Genomic DNA, 13,247 nt, shown 5'->3' on the forward strand with positions numbered 1-13,247 from the left:
TTATGAGCTCATTCGAGTTCATAAGCCCGATATTGTGTTCCTGTTTGAAACTTTAGTGTGCCACTCTCGTATTGAGACCATTCGAATAAAGATTGGTTTTGAAGGGTGTTTTTCAGTTGATCGTATTAGCCGTAGTGGGGGGTGTGTGCGTGTTTTGGAAGAAAGCGAATGATTGCTTCTTGCTTTCCTTTTCTGCTAATCATATTGACCTGTCTATGAATAATACTGTTGATGGGTGCTAGTGACTCACTGGTTTTATGGATGTCTAGAGAGAGCTAGCCGAAAGGTTTCTTAGAGTATTTTAAGAAACATTGCTGCCGCCTCTCCTTTTCCATGGGCAATTTTGGGAGATTTTAATAATTTACTTAATCACAGTGATAAGAAAGGTCTTAGCGATCATCCATAATGGTGTTTCAGGGGATCTAGAGAAACTTTGGCTATGTGTGGCCTCATCGATATGCCTTTACAAGGATACCCTTACACATGGATTTGTTATCGGGGAAACCCGAATGAGGTTCAAGAGAAGTTAGACCATTGCCTTTTTACTAACATATGCTAGGAGCGTTTTCTGGACAATTACAATGTGAATACTATCGCACCATCCTCGGATCACTCTTTAATCATTTTGCACACGGATAACATCGCCCCCACTTTCATTCCTCGACAATTCAGATTTGAGCAAAAGTGGCTCCGAGAGTCGGACCTCAGGGAGGTCGTTACTGCAGCCTAGGGGGTTGTAACCAGTCCAAGGTAGAGGTGCAGTTGGATTAGGTTGCTGCTCTATTGGGATAATAGGGCAGGTGCAAAAGTGTGGAATTCCACTGAAACATTGACCAGCTACAGTCACGGTTGGAGAGTTTGAGAAGCAGTGTAGGAGCAAGTGGTGCCACTGAGTATGAAGACACGTGAACTGAATTGGTTCGACTATTAATCTAAGAGGAAGATCATTAGAAGCAGAGGTCAAAGTTAATTCGGCTCCAAGACGGAGATATGAATACTCGGTTCTATCACTCATTTGCTAATGGCAGGCAAAAATAGAACCGCTTAGGCAAATTATGGAAATTAGTGGATGAGTGGGTATATGATACGACCGAGATTGGAAAGATAACACTATTATACTTTGAGTCTATCTTCTTCGATAGTCGCAATGACTGGCGAGTAATGGAATATCTTGTTCAGGATCGTGTATCAGCCAGTGATAATCAACAGTTACTGAAACCGTTTACAAAGGAAGAATTCAGACAGGCTTTGTTTGACATGCATCAGGATAAGGCACCAGGCCCCGCCGGTTTTAACCCTGGGTTTTACCAACATTTTTGGAACTTCTTGGGGGATGACATTTTTACTGTCGGGCCGACATGGATGAATAAGGCATTTTCCCACCTGATTTAAATCATACTATCATTACCTTAATTCTGAAGTGTGAGAACCCGACTGATATGTTGAACTCCGTCCAATTGTGTTGTGCAATGTCTTGTTTAAAATTCTCTCTAAGGTAGTGACCAACTGTTTAAAGATTTTTTTTTACCTGCTATTATCTCTGAAAATCAGTCTGCATTTATGAAGGGTCGGTCTATCCATGATAATGTCCTAATTGCATTCGAATTGATTCATAGTTTAAATAGCAATGCTTCTAAGAAAATTGGAAATGTGGCACTACAAGTGGATATGAGTAAGGCCTATGATAGGGTCGACGAGAATTACCTAATGGAGCTGATGTTGAAATTGTGCTTTGCTGATAAGTGGGTTAGATTGATTATGCTTTGTGTGTCCTTTGTTCAGTATATGGTTAAAGTTAATGACCAATTGGTGGGGCCAGTTATCCCTAAGCAAGGTCTGGGACAGGCGATCCCTTATCTCCATATTTCTTTTTGATTTGTGTGGAGGGACTGTCTTCTTTGACGTCTAATTCAAAAAACAGGGGGTTATTGCATGGGTGTCGGGTAAGCAGATGTGCACGATCTGTGTCCCATCTTTTCTTTGCAGATGATGTGTTTATATTTTGCCAGGCTAACATTGTTGAAGTCAGGGTTGTGAAGAAGCTGCTCCAAACGTATGAACAAGCTTCGAGACAGGCTATTAATTTTACTAAATCAGGTATCATGTTTAGTAGGAATGTTGCACCAGAGTTGGCTAATGGAATCTCTAGCATCCTGGGTGTGTCCAATCCTCTAAATACAGGAAGATATATGGGGCTCCCTTCTCTGGTGGGTAGAACAAAGAAGGCTATTTGTTGTGCTAAATACAAACTTCTAGCAAGTGCACTAGATCGTGTGTAGTCGGATAAAGCCAATTGTCATTTCCACAGGGATTGAGTTATAAGTCTAATGAAAAGTTACCTTAACGGATAGAATTCAATATGTTGAGTTTGTTTAAGTGATGATAACATGAATAAGTAAATAACAAAATATGTAAAGGGTGAATATCAGATTTGAACAAGAGCATGCCTAGCACTACACCAAACGGGCAACTGTTCCATAAAATGAAGAATAACCAAGTTTCCTAGTTCGAGTATCTCTCTCTATTTTCACTAAGGTCTGGTGTCCCTCCAAAGATTCTAAGAAAAGAGCTTAACCAAGCGTCCTTGTGCTAAGGATGTTCCAGCATTAGGCGATAGAGAACATTCACAAGTGAAACCACGATATATGTCATTTTCATATCCGTCCATAATAATATATATCAAATGGCTGTTTCCATAACTTTGGAGCACTGTCATGTCATCCATTATTACTAACACATAGATTTGATCTTAATCTAAGCATTTACGCATACCATTGATAACCATTCATGGATAGAAATACTTCATTAATGAAACAGTAATACTTACAATCACCATTTATGGCTGGCTAGACCAGCAAAAGGTAACTACCCACTCATATGCATGAGTGAATAGGATGTCCAGACCAAAATATTCTTCCAAAAATAGAAACTTTAAAGCTGTAATAAAAGGTGGCTGAAGGAGAGATCTCTGTCACCAACCACAAAAAAAATGTATTTATAGGACAAAGATTTAGCCCTAAATAGTGAGGGAAAAAGAGTAACTAACTACAAATCATAACAAAATAATTAAATTTCAGCCCTTCATTGGCACAAGGTGGATGCAAGCTGTCGTCCACGTTTCCTTCTCTCATTCATCTTGCTTGACCCGCACTTAAGTTCGTAACCCATCTGTTGGACCCGTTTTTGCTGCTTCTAATGATGTTCTGCCCTTCTTCATAGATGTTCGAGAGGAATCCTTGTTGAACTGTTATTTCTGGCTATTTCTCCCTTAAATGGTCAAAAACTTTGTCTTTGATGCTCTTTTCCATGAACGTTTTGCCTCACAATCTTGTCCATATTGCTCTCATCACTATTCTTGCTCATTTTTTAGATAGACTTTGGCAACACCTTTAACGTTGGCATGGGAGAGATATTTCTAAAACAAGTAAAGCTACTCTCACAAGAGCTGCATGTCAGGATATCCCTATTTATTTTATGAGTGTCTTTCTCCTCCCTATTTCCACGGGTGATGAGCTTCAGAAAATTTAAATTCTTTCTGATGGGGTAACAAAAAGTCAGGGGAGAGGGGTTTGAATTGGATGTCCAAGGACATATTATATGCTCTTAAGTTGTTTGGGGGACTCAGCTTCAGAAAGTTCACGACCTTCAATTTTGTTATGTTGGGAAAACATGGGTGGCACCTTTTTACCAATCTTACTTTGCTTGTTAATTAAATCTACAAAGCTAAATATTAGCCTAGAGGGAATTTCCTGGGAGCCTCGTTGGGACATTCTCCCAACTTTATTTGGCGAAGTATTTGGAGTTCTCAACTAATCATTAGGGAAGGTGTTAGATGGAAATTTGGTAATGGTCATTCGATTAACGTATTGAAGGATAGATGGCTGCGGGATAAGGCTAACGGTTTTATACAAACTCTGATGATTTAAGGGTTGGAGTAGTTGAAAGTTTATGATCTATTTATCCCTAATTCGAGCGACTAGGAAAGTGAGATATTAGAGGAAATCTTTATAGCTAGGGATATTGGATAAATGTACAAATTACCTACTCGCCTCATGAATATTGGAGACTGGTTGATTTGGCAGGTTCATCCATTGGGGCATTACACAGTGAAGATTGCATATCAGGTTGCAATGTCACTCGAAATGGGAGAGGTTCCATGTTACGGGAGCTTGGAAGAAGTTACGGTATGCGAAGATGCCTCATAAGGTGCGCAATTTCTGGTGCAGTTAGCTCGAAATTGTCTACCTACGCGTGTTAACTTACAACTCAGGGGCTTACATGTTATCAATCACTTGTGTTATTGAATGTGTTTGTGCAGTTCGGGTGTGGCAGAAGGCAGGATTACTATGGCTGATTAACAGCGGGGTTGCTATTGCCGTGAACCTTGCCTCATGGTTCTTTTGTTTTTTGGAGTCGGCGTCTGCTCAAGTTGTTGTGATATTTCTGATGCATTTATAGAGTATCTGGTGTGCTAGAAATGAACGACTTTGGAACCATGAGATCACTAATCCGGAACAGATTTCCTTCACTGCCAGCAATGTTCTTCACGACTGGGTTCAGGCGCAACAGCTGAGAAAAAAAGCATGTTGATGTTCAGAATTGTTCGGACTGGCATCTTCCGGCGATAGGATTGCTGACATGCTGCACGGATGATGCTCGGTTTGAGGAGACTTGTTGCGTGGAACTGGGGGATGTTGTTCGTGACTCGTACGACATATTCATGGCTGGTCATTCAGACAAATTATACCGATGTCTGTTGGTCACGGAATGCGAAGCAGAAGCTCTATTGCGTGATGTGGATGCATAATCAAAATGTCCGAGGTGTGATCTTTGAATCAGATGATAAATAAGTAGTGGATGCAATTCACTCTGCTTCGTTGGACGACTCTGAATTTGATGACCCGATTGCTCGTTGCAGAGCAATATTAGCAACAAATGACTTTTACTCACTCATATAGATATGGTGGCAAGTTAACGTATGGCTCATACAATTGTCCAGTCATCTTGTTTCAATATTTATCCTACATTCTTTAATTCTTTAGTGAATTTTATTTCTACTGCTTTATTACATTATTATCAATTTATGGCTCATTAATTCATTTATCTTTTTATTAAAAAAATAACCGATTTTAGACAAGAAATTTTACCTATAATTCAGGTTGAATGTACCTTACTATAGAAAAGATGACTAGGGATGGCAACGGGTAGGGTACCCGCGGGTAGTGTCAATCCCAAACCTTTACCTTTTTATTTTTTAATTATCCGTACCCGTTTCATTACCCTAACAGGAATACTTTTTGCATCTCATACCCGTCTCATTTAATTCGCGAGTACCCTTACCCGTAAAGAATCAATAAATAAAACAAAAAAAATTACAAATTTAACAAAGTGTAAATTTAATAAATCATACATCTAAAAATTGAATAAATTAAACCTTAATCAATAAGAATAAAGTAGTTTAGTTCTATCACTCAATTGTTGAAAAATAAAAGGTTCGGGTTCAAATCTCACATCTAAAAAACAATAATATTATTTAATATATAAAAGGGTTATGGCGGGTATCGAGTACCCTGGGGGTATTCTCATACCCGTCCCATTACCCTAACGAGTAATGATTTTGATCTTATACCCATCACATTACCCTTTTATACATGGTATGGATAATCCCATTAAGATCGGATAGTGCTGGGTACCTACGGGTACAGTACCCATTGCCATTCGTAAAGATGACAATTGTATATTTTTATGCTTTACACTAATCATTTCTCCATAAAATAATACGTATTTAATTTTTGAATGTGGAGTGATCTACCATAGAAATTCTGAATTTAGATTTACTGAACTCATTAATAGTCTGTTATACACATCAACTGCCTACTACCAATACCTAAACATATTTTATACCAAAATAAAATTATACGAACTTATATAAGTATTTTACAGTGACCCAGAATATTAAAAAAACAATTCAGAACTAGGAAAGTATCCACCAAACAGCCTTTTTTAGGCTACCCCTACAATGACAGGTCCTTCAGGGGAAGTTGTTGAATTGCATTCACATCCCATATGAAATCACAATTTATGTATTGGACCTTTTGAAATTAATGTGATCAATAGTAGGCAACGCATTCATTTTGGGCAATATCCAAATCGATCATTCCTACTCTCCATAACTTCTCCACTATCCTATCTCTCATCAAGCTTAGTTTTTCAGCAATCTTTAATTAATAATTAAAAGGGATTGATTAGGAACCTTTTATTAATTATTCAAGATCAACCTGGTATAATGCTTGTACATTGATGAAATCCAATTTAGCACAACCTCTAGGATATGAGAATCCATGCCAAAATTGATTCAAATTTGGGTCATACCAAACAAAATCAATAAAACCCAACAAAATCAAATAATATATGATATTCTGGATGGAAACATCATTTACATGTGGATCAATATCATTCTTCGGATCCGGAAGACTCACAAGAACAGTTTGATTTGGAAAAAGGAATATTATCAAGAGATGCGAACGACACTCTTCAGCCACGTGGAAGAACCCCATTGTCTGTCCCAGTAGGTGTACAGTTAAGAAGGAGCCAATGTTGGATCAAGATAAACAGTTGCTCACAGAACAGGGGATACAGGACAGAGTGTGTCGCTTGATATTTCAGAGGTGTGAAGGCCTCAAACCGAATGAAACGAGGATATTTGGCAGCACAATTGCTACATAGCATGGTGCACCACCTGACGACATCACAGTCTGAGCTTGGTAGAGCCAGCCGAAGGTTGACACGTGTCCGATGACTCATTAGGGCACATTCCTTGATTGACGAAGATTATTCTTGACAATCGCTATAAATAGAAAAGGTACATGATCCATATGAGGTATGTAAGTACAATAATTGTCAATACATTGATTATCTTTAATTAGAGGTGGCAATTTCGTGTTTCATGTCAAAATCGTGTTATCTCATATATATGTTACATATGGTTTTACATGTTATAAATGCTAGAAAAATGATTTTCGTGTCAATCATGTCATGTCAGTCAGGTTGTCTCTGTAAATCGTGTTTTCGTGTTAGAAATTACCACTCCTATCTTCAACCTTCCTTCAAATTAAGCATCAAAGCTGGTTTGTCGGACGTCGACCCCTCTCTGCCCCAGTTGTCTTCTCATCTCAGTTAAAGAAAGAAGGTTCTAGAAGATTATTTAGATACAACGATATAATTGGTGAGTTGAACGTGGACTTATTTTTTAGACAAACATAATTCTGTCTTAAGAATGTTAGACAAACGATTACGTATGTCTTAAAAATGTTAGATGTGATTAACCAAAAAACTAATTGAACACAGAAAATATGCAAACAGTACAACTGGAAATTAAAAGAGAATGAGTTAGACAAATCTGATGCCTGTATTAGCAGTTTTCTTAAGACAGAATTACGTTTGTCTAACAATCTTAAGACAAAATTACGTTTGTCTAACAATTTTAAGACAGACTATTTATTGTTTGCTGATTTTCCAAAAAAAAAAAACATACAGAAGTATTGCTTAGAACGAGTCTTAATTCCTTCTAAAATGTTGACAGGAATGCACAGTTCAAATGATTAAAAGTTGCTGCTCCCCATATATTAGTGTGGAACGGATTGCTGAAATAGCAGAACATGGAGAAACTTCCTATGCTTCTGCTGGATAATTTATTTTATTTTTTTATTGTTAGACAAACGTAATTCTGTCTTAAGAATGTTAGACAAACGATTACGTATGTCTTAAAAATGTTAGATGTGATTAACCAAAAAACTAATTGAACACAGAAAATATGCAAACAGTACAACTGGAAATTAAAAGAGAATGAATTAGACAAATCTGAGGCTTGTATTAGCAGTTTCCTTAAGACAGATGTCGTCGCTATTGACGATCGTCTCCCAGGATATAACAGATTACGCAAGCGAACTCAAACAGTGTGTAGCCTAGTTATCACCGGAATAGAAAAACAAGAACAATGTGAACAGACAGAGAGTATTTTGAAAACTTCAACAACAGCTTCAACAACTTGTGAATTTTGACAATCCATTCTATATAAATAGAACTCGAAAGGATATGTCATTTCACGAACAAACACGACTGTACACGGACAGACACGACTGTTTACATACGAACACGACTATTCACGAAGGACACGACTGTTCATGAAAGGAGGTGTTTGTTGATATTTAAATTAATAAATAATTTTATTCAATTTTTTTCCAACATTATTCTCCACAAAAGCAATGTTTCCCTCTACAAAGTTAGCTTAGGGAGTATCATCTAACAGACCTTCTAGGCTAATCATTCAAGAGAAAGGCATGGTGGAATCCCACCAGACTCTCAACTAGTCTCCTATGAACGACATGAGGAACCTATGGATCCTCAACACCAGCGACTCGTCGATGAGACCACACTCCTTTGAAAAAATTTCTCGATAGCCCAACATAAATTATGGAAAAGATCATTCGATTTTGATAAATCATGAACTCCCTCTCAGAATTTAAAAGGTAATCTAGAATGAGTAAAGGGAAACAGCTGCATAATAAAACGATAAATTTAACAGCATAAAATACGCAAAAATATTGTATATTTACACAATGAGTGTTTACAAAACATCAAAAGTACAAGATTACACAAATTCTACAGATTAATCATAGAAGTAGAGGAAACCCCTTGGATCTGAGCAGGTTTAGGATCCAGAATAGGAATTACTTGCACCTCTTTTTCGGGCGACTCTAAGTGCAAAGAACAAAGTGCACCACCTAACACTTAAGAGGTCTGAAGGCCTCAAACCCAATGAAACGAGGACACCTGGAAGCACACTTACTATATGGTAGGGTGCACCACCTAACAATATTCTAGTCTGAGCTTGGCAAAGCCAACCGAAGGTTGACATATTTTCGATGAAAATTGACGAAGATTACTCTTAATAGCCACTATAAATTAAAAGGTACATGATCCATATAATGTATGCAAACACAACAACTGTTAATACTTTGATTATCTTCAATCTTTGCTAACTTAAGCATTATAGTAGGTTCGTCGAACGTCAGCCCCTCTTAGACCAGTTTTTCTTATCTGAAGAGATTTTAAACTTGACTCCTAATATACACATAATATTTTAATTGAGACGAATATCAAACCGAGTAATTGAATAAATTAATTTATAAAAGAACTAATTGTGTTATTTTTCTTTGAAGAGAAAAAACTAATTGTGTTAATGAATAGTAAAGTGGTATATTAACTTTTTCATTTTGCTTATATGATATGTTTTAATGTTAACTTTTGACTAAGGCGATATAATGACTTAATAATGACGTATTAAACAATGTTCAAACAAAAAAATTACTAACTATTTTAAACAAATTATTACTTTTAATGAAAAAATAGCATATTCTTTTACAATATAAATTTCCCCACGGCACATTTGAGTTAGGAAGAGAGCCGAGCCAGATGGAGCCGGCGGGTTTGGCGCCTTTGCTATATCCATTATCTGCATATTTGTCTGTGCATGAATCAACTTTTGAAATTATGTTTTTTTATTCTTCTCTACTCAACTGTCTTTTACCTTCTTCTCCTTCTCCTCCTTCTTCTTCTTCCCCTCTTTTTCCTCTTCATCTCTTTGTCCTCTTCCTAACCACTGACTTGATCCCTAATCCCTTTCTCAGATTCCTTTGATTAACACCATATCTAGATACTCTCTTTGTCACTATCCATAACTTTCTTCATTTTCTTTTTATCTAGCTTCTCTTTCTTCTCGAATTGGAAGCTTAATTCATGAATTTTGTTTCAATTTCATGGTTTTTGAAGGAATTCTTAAAATATTGGGAGAATTTCTAGTGTGAAAGCTATATGTTCTTTGAATCAGTTTGAAGTTGCGGCGAATCAAAGGTAAAGCCCAAAAGGGAAAAGATGGAAGACTGACATTTTTACTTTATTTGGCTTGAGTACAGCAGAAAAAGCAAAATACACAGAACAATTCAACAAACTAAAGATCCAAAGTAGCGCGCCGCAAGTAAGGATCACTTCTACTTTCTTTCTTCATCTAAAGACGTATTTATTACTTATTCTGCACAATTATGTTACTTCGCTTATATCCTTTGTTCATCTTCTAAATTCACATCTTACATAAGCATGTCAACTGCAATTATTAAAGTAATTGTACTGGGTTTCCTTATATTCATGCTACTAAGAAAAGAATCTTCTGGAATTTAAGACTCTTTGAACTGGATTTTTTTGTAGGCAATGGCAGCTTTGGTGGAGCCTCCTAATGGAATTAGACAGGGAGGGAAGCATTACTACTCAATGTGGCAAACTTTGTTTGAGATTGATACCAAATATGTTCCTATCAAGCCAATTGGTAGAGGGGCATATGGTGTTGTTTGCTCTTCTATTAACAGGGAAACAAATGAGAAAGTTGCAATCAAGAAAATCAATAGTGTATTTGAGAACAAAATTGATGCTTTAAGGACTCTTAGAGAATTGAAGCTTCTTAGGCATATTCGACATGAAAATGTCATTGCTTTGAAGGATGTTATGATGCCTGCTCAGAGGACTAGCTTTAAGGATGTTTATTTGGTTTATGAACTCATGGATACTGATTTGCATCAGATCATCAAGTCCTCACAACCGCTTTCAAATGATCATTGCAAATATTTCCTATTTCAGGTACCCTTTCTTTCTTTCTTGCAACTATGCTACCTGATTTGTGTTTAAGGATGTTGATTCGGAAGGATTTCTGTTTGTGCTTTATTCAAACATGAAGTTGACAGTATCTAGCATGTTTCTAGTCATCTGCATCTCCTTTTCACTGGCATAAGAATGGCATCTGGTTCATGACTTGATATTATGCTGCTCATTATAGATGCCATTTTTATCAAAGTATTCTGTTATCAGAAAATGGCCCTTGAAGTGAAGAAAAATTTGAGTTGACAATTTTCATCTTTAAATGGAAATATTGCATCTTAATCTCTGATCTTCAGCTTAAGCTGCGTGCTTCAATATGCAGAGCTACCATCTGCAGATTTTAATTATATAGTGTGGCCACAAAAGAGTTAGTTTTGTCAAAAAATGGCTTATAAATCACGAGTCACATTTCGAAAGGCAATCATGAGACTTTAGATTTTTCATTTTATTTCTCCATATTGAGAGAGAAGCTGCTAAATTTAGCTATTATGCATCACTAATCTACAATTTCTTTGTTTATGATTTTCTCTGAGTTGGTGATTTTGGTAAGTAACCACATGATATTGCATAATTCTATAGTTTATATTAGCACAAGGTGAATGACTCCAGGAGTTTCATTTAGATTTTACATTGGTGGGGATAAAGTATAATTAGGTTTATTAACTTTGAGATAACATGAAACAACCACAATAATGTAAGCACAACTGATGAAACCTTCTTTGCTATAGATCTGGGATTCATATTTGTTGACAATCAGAGTGCTAGAGAATAATGCTAGGTTGTTTGTGCTCTGAAAGCAAGGGCCTTTTTTTATTCGCTTGTCTGAAAGTCACAAATTCTCTTCGTGCTGTCTTTTGACTTCCCTCGAGATCATGAACAAATCTAGGTTACTTGATAAAAACGAAAGACTGCTACTACCAGCAGTAGTCATCTGGCATGGTCAACCTTGTGCATTCTATTTGAAGTAAATTCCATTAATTGCTGTAAAGAATGTTTGTTAATATACTTATGCTAAATTCTACATTGAAAATGTGGCATTTTGTAGTAGTCAAATTTGTTTTCTTCTGGGTGTTTTTATTTTTCTTCCTTTTGCTACTAGTGACATGTCTGCATTAATTATCTTAGTTGCTGCGTGGGCTGAATTATCTCCACTCGGCAAACATTCTGCATCGTGACTTGAAGCCAGGGAATCTCCTTGTCAATGCTAACTGCGACTTAAAGATATGTGATTTCGGGTTGGCTCGAACTAGCCAAGGCAATGAACAATTCATGACTGAATACGTTGTCACCCGCTGGTATCGTGCACCTGAGCTCCTCCTCTGCTGTGACAATTATGGTACATCTATTGACGTCTGGTCTGTAGGATGTATCTTTGCTGAGATACTTGGTCGAAAACCTATCTTCCCTGGAACAGAGTGCCTTAACCAGCTGAAGCTGATTATCAATGTCCTTGGAAGTCAGCAGGATTCAGATCTTGAATTCATTGACAATCCTAAAGCTCGGAGGTACATAAAAACCCTTCCGTACTCTAGAGGAACCCATTTCTCCCATTTATACCCTCAGGCTGATCCGTTAGCTATAGACTTGCTGCAACGGATGCTTGTTTTCCATCCATCCAAGAGAATTACAGTGACAGAAGCACTTCTACATCCATACATGTCAGGACTGTATGATCCAAGAAACAATCCCCCTGCCCACTTTCCAATCAATATTGACATAGATGAGAATGTGGGTGAACATATGATCCGGGAATTGATGTGGAACGAGATGCTTCTTTACCATCCTGAAGTGTTAGCAGTTAATACATAGGTAATGCTTGAATTCTGCTATGCTTATTCTTCTGCCTGGTTGTGGTTCTATATTTTATGAGTGGAACAATGGTGTTGGATTTAGTGATAAGCTTAGCATTTGTATTGCTAAATTTTGTAATGACTTGCCTTATTTATTTAGCTTGAGCCTATTATCTCATGTAACTTGTAAATAGGTCTGCTGCACAAGTCCCTGTAGACATTCTGTTGTGTAGGCACTAAGTTGAGCAACTGCATTTTCTATTTCATTTGCAGAAATATCCTTCTTCTCCCCCCCCCTCTGAGATTCAGGGACAGTGGGCTATGTAATAGTTGTTCTCATTTTTGTGCTGAATAAATCAAATAGATGTATTATATATGTGATTGTGTGCAATCGAACTTCGGAGTATTATAATCGTATTCTTGAATTGAAAATTAGGCAAAATAAACTGTGATTGTCTTGGTCACAGAGCACAATCCTTTCTTAAATTTTAGAGAAATTTAAGAATTGGAAATAATAATATGAAGAAAAGGTTTCTCTTGAACTTAGATGGTTACTTGTATTGAAGCCCCCCCTATCTTGATTACCTGATCAGTTTGAGCATGAATAAGAAAAGGTTGTGGAGTCAATTGATTAGTGGCAGAAGAAAGCAGTATCGGTCCCAGAAAACAGTAGATAAAGTAATCATCCAACCAATCAATCTCCTATATAAAGCTGGATCAATAAGAAGCAGACCATGTGTCATTGGACGA

At 37.0% G+C, this 13,247-nt stretch overlaps 1 protein-coding gene across 1 annotated transcript; it reads left to right on the plus strand.

Annotated features, from left to right (window-relative positions):
- Positions 1-9,487: 9,487 nt before the first annotated feature.
- Positions 9,488-12,763, plus strand: LOC136204036 (mitogen-activated protein kinase 7). The gene is made up of 3 exons (XM_065995232.1): positions 9,488-10,036; positions 10,264-10,689; positions 11,833-12,763. The coding sequence occupies exons 2-3, from the start codon at positions 10,267-10,269 to the stop codon at positions 12,514-12,516; spliced, it is 1,107 nt and encodes a 368-aa protein (XP_065851304.1). The 5' UTR covers positions 9,488-10,036; positions 10,264-10,266; the 3' UTR covers positions 12,517-12,763.
- Positions 12,764-13,247: the final 484 nt, after the last annotated feature.

This window comes from Euphorbia lathyris, chromosome 1, assembly GCF_963576675.1.
Source record: "Euphorbia lathyris chromosome 1, ddEupLath1.1, whole genome shotgun sequence".
In the NCBI taxonomy this organism is placed as follows: Eukaryota; Viridiplantae; Streptophyta; class Magnoliopsida; order Malpighiales; family Euphorbiaceae; genus Euphorbia; species Euphorbia lathyris.